This window comes from Pinus tabuliformis, chromosome 4_2 (assembly GCF_031772625.1).
Source record: "Pinus tabuliformis cultivar Carrire ecotype Pingquan chromosome 4_2, CPIR1, whole genome shotgun sequence".
Taxonomy (NCBI): domain Eukaryota; kingdom Viridiplantae; phylum Streptophyta; class Pinopsida; order Pinales; family Pinaceae; genus Pinus; species Pinus tabuliformis.
In genome coordinates, this window is record NC_142304.1 from 715,994,667 (window position 1) to 716,003,487 (window position 8,821).

At 36.2% G+C, this 8,821-nt stretch overlaps 1 protein-coding gene across 1 annotated transcript; it reads right to left on the minus strand.

Annotated features, from left to right (window-relative positions):
- Positions 1 to 6,724: 6,724 nt before the first annotated feature.
- On the minus strand, positions 6,725 to 7,951 carry LOC149171536 (uncharacterized). The gene has a single exon (XM_089427490.1). It carries the CDS (start codon positions 7,940 to 7,942, stop codon positions 7,244 to 7,246), a length of 699 nt encoding a protein of 232 aa, XP_089283616.1. The 5' UTR covers positions 7,943 to 7,951; the 3' UTR covers positions 6,725 to 7,243.
- Between the last annotated feature and the right edge of the window lie 870 nt (positions 7,952 to 8,821).

Sequence of the window (8,821 nt, forward strand, 5' to 3'; positions counted from 1 at the left end):
AAAGGATTTGCATGACCTTGCAAGTGTTTAAGGCAACCCAAAGCTAGACTAAGACCATTGCAGTGGAAAAGGGGAACTGCATAAGGTATACCTATTGGTGCTTTATGGGATCAATTGTGAAGTGGTGTTATACTAGGCAAGTGAGCCTTAGGTTAATTGTGCTTTTGTAAACAAGTTGTAGGAAATGCCCAAAATCCCTTTTGTACTCTTTTTGTTTTAACATTCTTTACAATAAAATCAAGGCATACGCCTTGGGTCTATTCATATTTTTTTGTTGTGGTGTCTTTACTTAATAAATATTTTTGTTCCTCACAAAGTTCCATTTAGCTAAGTATTGATACATATTTTGGCTAGTGTTAAAGAAGTATGGTTGGGATGTTATAAGAACATTGATGTATGCACATATTAGGGAACTTTGTTGCATATCTAACAATTGTAGCTTATGGTGTAGTTATGGGCACATCATAAGTGGAAAGGCATAATCTAGATATAATAGGTACAAGTTGGACAAATTCCCATGGTCGAGGCAAGGTAGTGTTGCATGACCTAGGGCATTGAAAGTGAAATATTTTGGGAGGAACCTACATGTTTGTGACACACACCCTCACCATGACATTGGTTGGGCCATATGTGAGCACTAAGAGCCATGCCACAACTAGTAACCTATCATTTCATGATAATGAGAAACATTGTGCTTAACTTGTTCAATCTTAGAGGAAAAATGGTCTCTTGAGCTTATCTAGAGGGGTGACTGATGAATGGGAGTATATATAAGAAAATCAAAAACCTCTTGTCGAATGGTGGGGGTCAACTTAAATTTGAATAATAATGATCATCCTTTAATATTTAATTGATTAATGTGAAATTTCATGTTGGTTAGTTAATCGTTTTTCTTAGGTGATAGCAAAACATTGTGAATATAAAATTATACTTATCCCTTTGGCTAATTTGACACACAATGAGGGGTGATTCAATATCATCAAAATTACTCGGACTTACACATGACTTCATCCATACCCACAAAAAAGGTTCTAAACCAAATAGCCTTAAACACGACCTCATCCATACTCACTATAACTTTTTTTAACCAAATATTTATAGTAATACAAATATTTTTTGGGAACGGGTTCCCTAGGGTCGATTTTGGGGTTAAAAACCCAAGTTTTAGGGCTAAAGGCCCAAGTTTTGTATAAAGAATGTAAAGTCTCCGCATTTTGTGGTCGCGGAGTGTGAAGATGTAAAGAGTCATCAAGGGTTTCTGCCCTTAGTTTAGGTAACTTGTGTCAGCTTTATGAGATCCACCCTTGGTCCGCGAACCATGGGAATGTATAAAAAGGAGAGTCTTAGAAGAGTCTAAGGCAGTTCTTAGTAGTTTTTGGCAATTGATGGATGTAATGGGTTTGTGAGGGCTAAGAGCGAAGAGTCTTAGCGTAGGAAAGAGGCTCTATAACTAAGTGTGCAGAGGCCTAGGGTAGAATTCCATAGCTGAGTGTGTGGACCCCTGCAGCTGAGTGTGCAGAGGCCTTGGGTAGAAGTCCACAGCTAAGTGTGCGGACCCCTACAGCTATGTGCATAGGGTAGTCAGAGTATGTAAAGGAGATCTGAGCATCAATAAAGAGAATTATTCTGGAGATACCTGTTTATGAGCTATTTTACTTCTGTTATGAATGTATGTGGTTATGTTATGTTGAATACTGGGTTTATGATTTAATTTTGTATTGGTGCGTGAATCTATGTGTTTACTTTGTTATATGAACACAAGTAAGAATATCTGTTTACGCTAAGATAATCATAATGCATGTTGAAGTTAACCACTACTTAAGCTAATCTGGGTAAATAAAGTAGTAAGAGTAGTCACAAAGGCCCATAAGTGTCTGAATTGCCTATTTAGGGTATGCGAAGGACGATTGCATACCTTCGCGAAGGTCTCAAAGCCGAATAAGAGAAGTATATCGATAAGCCCTAAAGGGCTTATCGGTCTACATGAAGGAAGGGTTAGGGTATAAAACGACATCACTACCATCTCAGGGTGCAAAAACTTGGTTCCTGCATCCCCCCATACTGCTTCGGGTGAGACTTCAGTCCGCGTTCCGTGGATTGATGCCGAAAGGGCCAATAGTGTAGGGATTTTCTTTGCTAATTAATGTTGAACCTGGGTCAGGGCCCATGAAGCCAACAAATGGTTCTGTTGCCGAGATCAGGATCTGCATAAAGAGATGTGTGATGTCGCATCACTGGAATCCAACTAAGAAAGAGATCGAAGACTGGTTGGATAGAAAGATCCACGAATTCACGACACAAGAGAACATGAATCCGCGATTGATGAAAGAACAATGGTTGGACAAATATCTGTACACAGAGATAGACCTTCTTCTATTCCTTCTCAGTCAAGTTGTACGAGTGGATCGCGAAATTGAAAAACGACCAAGGAAGGTGGAGGCTTGATGGTCCAATAGTTTGGACCCCGGAGTTAGTGTGGAGATTAGAAGCCTCTGAAGATAAGATCACACGTGTTGTCAGTCATTGGCTCGATCGTATCATAGGAGGGTTCATGACAAAGTTCGCAGTCGATACCTTGGTCAGTTATAGCGAAGCAATGTAGTTAGCCTACAGTTGGGTGGAGAGTTGATTGCCCACTCTCAATTTCCAGTCATTTGAAGATAATAGCATAAGTGTTTACTTGTGTACTTGGTGCATTGAAAAGAAGAGTATTGTTGCTATGTGATATATATCTATCAACATTGTTAATAAAGTAATATGTTATTCCTATATGCCTGTGATGAAATGATTTATGTATAACTCTCATGGTTAAAGGGGGCTTGGAGGCCTTAGTGTTAGTCAACACGTTCATGCAACTCAGAGCTTTTTGTATTGTCTTGTGTGATCGTGGGATGTGGTTTAATAAGTTGTTGTAATGTGTGAATTTCATCGGTTAGTATGTTATGGATATTATGACTCTCGACATGTTTGAGACCGTGATTGTATTTTCTGAGTAAGGACTAAGTATGATGCATCATATGCTATATTAGTTAGATCTCATCAATAGTGATCTAGTCCAAGAGAATTCCAAGCCAATGTTTGGTCGAGAGGCTTGGTTGTTACACTATTAGGTGTTCATAGAAATAGGATAAGGCACAAGTCAAAGGTGGGAAAAGTTAGCATAGCTTTACATTGAGTTGACCAAAGGGCACTCAAATTTTACAATCGATCGAGGATAAAATTGATTTGACGAATCACACCTTGTGCATAGCTAGAAAGGTGTTGGATTTCCTCAAGGAATACTCGGTAGACATTATGGGGTCCATTATGGGAAGACTCAGATTGTTGGGGAACCAAATCTATATGAGGTTACTGACTGATGATGTTGTGGCTTATTCGTTGCTTACGTGTATAAAGTTATCGACGTAGAGCAGGGGTCCCTTAAGGGCGTGGGACATATCTAATGTTGTTTTCCTAGACTGACATTACGAGGGTGTTGTTCAGCTATATTCTTTTAATATTACCGATTGTCAACCCAGACGAAGGTTTCAACTGGTTTTCATCATTGAGTTTCTGTCCGCCTAGATTAGGGTCTCAATTAGTCATGGTAAATTGACTAGTTGGGTCATTTCGAATGATCTTGTCTAGTTGTGCTAAGTCAATTGGTTGGGTTGTTTCGACTAATCCTGCCTAGTAGTGCTAAGTTGATTATTTGTGCTAAGTCGACTGTTGGTGGTAAGTCGAGTCGTGTTAATTCAACTGGTTGGGTTATTTTAACTAATTCTGTAAGGTTGACTAGTCGAGTTTGGTTGACTGGTTGGGTTATGTTGAAAATCAATTAGCCACTTAAGTACGATTGTGTATTCCAAAGTTAATTTCATAAGATTTGGAGAAGTAGGAATTTTATAACCCCATTTCCATAACAAGACCATGGAGGTCGAGTTATAATAAAGTAACACTTCCCATTCGGCCTAAAAAGAACTAGGAGGTGGGAGGGAACATTACAATATAAATGAAGGTGTGCCACTAGAGGAGATACTTGATAGAGACTTCACACCATAAACAATATGATCAAATTGCAAGTTAAAATAGAAAGGAAAGCATGGAGACTTACAAGCTCCATGGTAAAAGCCACTGGGACAACATGGTGAACAAAAATGAACATTTCACAAAGTTGTGACTGACTATAGCAACAACGTTCACTTGGAAATAACTAAGTAAACAACCATAAAATGGGCTAGGGAGACACTAGTGGACAAGAAAAGTTTAAATTGCTACATGTTGAGGTAGAAATAAGTTTGAATTCAATAGTATACTAACAAAAATAGTTGGATATTAATGAGCTTGACATCAATAGGAACCAAATCTTAAGAGTTCTAAATCAAGTTCAACAAGAGATGATATAATTATAGCCAACTACCATGGAAAAGTATCGAGAGGTTGAAAGACTTAATTTCATCACAAATTTTGAATAACAATGTGTTAAGGTTACAAGGCTTGAACATTTGTTCATTCTAAATCCCTACGATCCATTTTTGGTGCTCAAATACCTTTGTCAAAATAATATAAAGGACTAAACATGTTTAAAGAGTTCTAAGGACAAGTTTTGAACGTGGTTCAGGAACTTGTCCGTTTATTTGACATGTTAGTGGACAAAGGAAAAGTAGACTAATAGAGCTCCAAGGAAAAGGAAAGCGGAGTTAACTTAAGGGAGAGTCAACATGTGTGGTTGGGGCTTGTTGTTCCCTTTGTTTTGATTGAGGACACAACATTACTAGCTCAATGGACAAAAAAATAGATGTTATGCCACCTATTCCTAGATGCGTGACCCAATTTGAGGGTTATTAACATGATTTAAGAGGATTGGAGGCCATGAGAATTAGGAACCAAGATATTAGTTTGAGATTTTGAGCCTTGAGTAGAGTGGGAAAATTATGTAGGAATCTAGTGACATTCATTCAAGTTTTCATATGTAGAAGCGATATGCCTTATATTTCATATGGAATCCTTATATGTGGGAGGTTAATCCCTATCATATTAATGATGGAACCTATAGGTGATGAATATATGTTCTTCTCAAGCACTACTTAAATGCACATATGAAAATCATCAAAAAATTACGTGTGTGCGCGTGCACACACACACACACTATTTTTCTTATAAATATGCATACATAGCTATGGACTTACATCTATGAATAGAGAGGATTTTTGTTCAATTGCCTAATTAAGATTCTACAATAAGACAAATGGTTGAAATAGAAATAAAATTTAGAATGGAGAGAAAAAATAGCATTCAAACCACTGTGTGTATGGCATAACATTCAATAATAAACCACATGTATGGTTAGTGCCAACAAGGAACACAGGGTATGGATGCAAGTGAGTTTGGAGAGGGTACTTTGTCATGTCAAATAGCCCTTGAAACTATTGTATGCCTTAGAGGAACATCATTGTTAATAGAATCCTTAATTATGTTTCCTATAATCTCTACCTTCCAAGTTAAGCTTGGTAGGAAGAGGGTTTTGAGAATGGAGTGTTGAGTAGGGGAAGTAATAAATGAGCATAACAATAGGGAAGCAATGATTAAATGTGTGGAGGAGAAGAAATGAATCACATGAAGATGCAATGGTTAATCCATATTAATTTAGCTTTTTCTTTATGAAAAACATTGAATACTTAGAGTGACTTGCTTAATGAACTTTCTTCACATAAATAAATGTTAATAAAAATCAGTCAAATAATATAAAAAACAATAAATATTATCTAATCCATAAACACTTTAAAATAATGTAATAAATCAATCTTTTCTAATTATAGTGTTTCTAAAAAAATTACAAATTTGTTTCACAATAATAAGTATTTTAAAATAAAATATATATATATAATTAAATATTTTGAAAATTTAATAATAATTAATTTTTTTTTGTTTTAACTACACATCCAATAAATTAAACCTCTTAAAAAAATTTGCATCAAAGGCAACGGTAATATGCACTAGAAGCATCCATAACTTATCACTGAGGAAAAGAAAACTAAAACCACCATTGAAGAATGTACTATTTACAATGAAAATTCCGGAGAAAGAAGTTGCTTGAGAGAAAGGAAAACCAAAGCCACCAAGGAAGAATGTACCATTTACATGAAAATTCTAGAGAAAGTAGTTGATTTTATCAATATTGATAAAATAATAACAAAACAGGTTTCAGAGTGTAAAAATATTATTATACTTTTATATAAGAAATGGAACTGAAAGTAGTTTTTTAATCTAACTCTCCGCCATTTTTATAAGAAATGGAACTAAAAGTAATTTCTGAATGTAACTGTTGGCCATCTTATGGAGATAATTAATGTTTTTAAGATTTTTATTATATAACTAATTTATAATTTTTTAATTAATAATAATAATTTTAATTTAGATTTATTTTACATTTGGATTTATTATGTGTTAAAAAAGATTGAATTTAGATCTAAAATGGATTTAATCTTATTTTCTTGTATTGAGATTTAAACTGGCTTTAAGCTCATATTTTTGTCGGGTTTTAAATAAATTTCATTATAACAAATACTATGGACAAAATCACTGATTATCAAACTTATAGATAAAATTATAGATTGTCTCTATATATATAGAACTTAGTTTATATATTTTTATTTGACAAATCAAAATGTTTACATAACGTCACAGCATATTACAACATTTGTTTATAATAACATCACAATATATTACAACATCTCTTTCATACTGAATTGGAAAACTCTATATATAAAATGTATTTATAAAACTAAATCTCGCCCAAAAATCTCTTATAATTTTGGCTGAACTCCCTGCAAAACCATCAGTCAAAAAATAAGTTTTGACAAGGAAATTGATTGTTAATTTATGTGAAGTCATATGTCCATCATAGAACCGCTCAGGGTCACACATGAAAGGGCATGGCAGTTAAAACTGTCATATAAGGCCTAACAAATTCTTTGCAAGTGCCCACGTTGTGGCGATTCGATAGCAGCTAGGGTTTCAATGAAGCCTTCGTTGCCTGAGATTCAATGGCAACTTAACAACGTTCTTACAAATAAAGAAGGAGAAACAGATACGACGGATGCTTAATTTGATAACATCCCAGTTATTGGTTTCAGTCCATCTGCTGCCATGATTACAAATTCGAAAATAAAACCCTAGCAGGAAAGACATGAAAGACAAATAGTGCTGAAGGAAGAAATTAAAAACACCCAAATTACAGAGGAAGAAATTAAAAACACCCAAATTACAGTGAAAACATAGAGCTTTCAAATTCAACAGATTCAGAAAACTCAGATTGATTTGAGGGAGCCCTCCGAATCCAATCCGAGATCCCACTCCCATACACAAAACCAATGCCATCTTCATGAATTTTGGCATCCTTGTGACCATCATCCTGTTCCTGTTCCCAAATTCTGAAGTAAGAAGCAGCGCCCTGAACAATGCTCTCATCTTGCAACAGGGTCGTGCAATCATGGCTACCCATGGAATCCAGAGGAAACAGAGCTTCTGTATCCTGCAAAGGACTCTGAGGCCTCCAGAGCTGATCATCTGTGGCTTCAAAAAGAGACCCTCTCAAACAATCCCCCTCTTCCTGTACCTTGTGCTGCTCGGCGAAATCCTTTTCACTGCGATTATCTACAGCAGAATCATGGAGATAGTCCAATATACAAGACTGCTTCCTGACAGCAGCTAAGCTTCGGATTCCGAAACCAGTGCTATCCTCCCAACTCCAAGGATCTTTCAATAACATCGAGTACTCATTTGAAAGAGAGCAAAACTCTGGCAAATTCTCATTACCTGCACCGGCATTTTCAGGTTTGTGAAAGGCCATCCCTGCTTCAAACTCCATTAAACGCCCCTGTTTCTGTCTCCAGGATTCCTCAGGTGGACTCAAATCCTGCTCTTCTCTGATTCGCTTCTTGTCGGAGCCCCCCATCTTCATTCCCCTGCCTCTCTTTGCTTCGTGGAGTATTCTTTTGAATCACAAAAACCTGCAAGCACCACCTAACAAATCATGGCGAATCCCTCAATCCCATGACGGACTGAGTACAGTAAAAATTAAATGGGCCAAACGGGTACATCTGCTGCAACAAATCAAGAAACAAGAAGAAACTTTACAGAGCGCTTCCAGCTAGGCTCTTCAAATCAGAAGATTATCTATTTATCTGAGATTGGGTTGAACTTTGAAGGCAGAGAAAGTATGAAAGAAGGGGCGGTGGATGCGGGTCACTGTGCAGCAGAGGCAGAGAAGAAGCAATGGCGTGACAGAAAAGGCAAATGCTTTTTATTTATGATTCTATATTTGCCCACATAAACTGATCCCACCGGAATTATAGCGGGAACTCGGTTTGGTTAAGGTAGAATTTAGTGAAAGCAAAGACTTATTCAGATTCTGAAACTCATGCCAAGAAACCTGTATTCCACCTTTCGATATTATTATCATCATTCCACACAATTTTGTCCACCGCAGGATGAACTACCTACTTCGTTGTCAGCCATAGAGTGACAAAAAAATTTGCATGGTAAGTGGAGTTAGGTAAAGTTTAGGTCAATAATCTTTAATAATTATTAACTATTAATATCGAAGCAGCTGTAAGCTTATTATAGTTTCAATGATAAAAAAAATTCACATGGGAGATAGAGCTTCACCATCTTGGTTGAATCAATAATCTTTAATAATTAATAAAGTTTAATGTATTGATATTAGTTCAAGATTATTAGTAAATGTTAAGTAAGGAGTTGGTATTTTGGATAATTTTTAATAAGTTTATTTCATTCGTAAAGTAAAGAGTTGTTAGGTTAAGGGGTTGTAGCGAAAGTG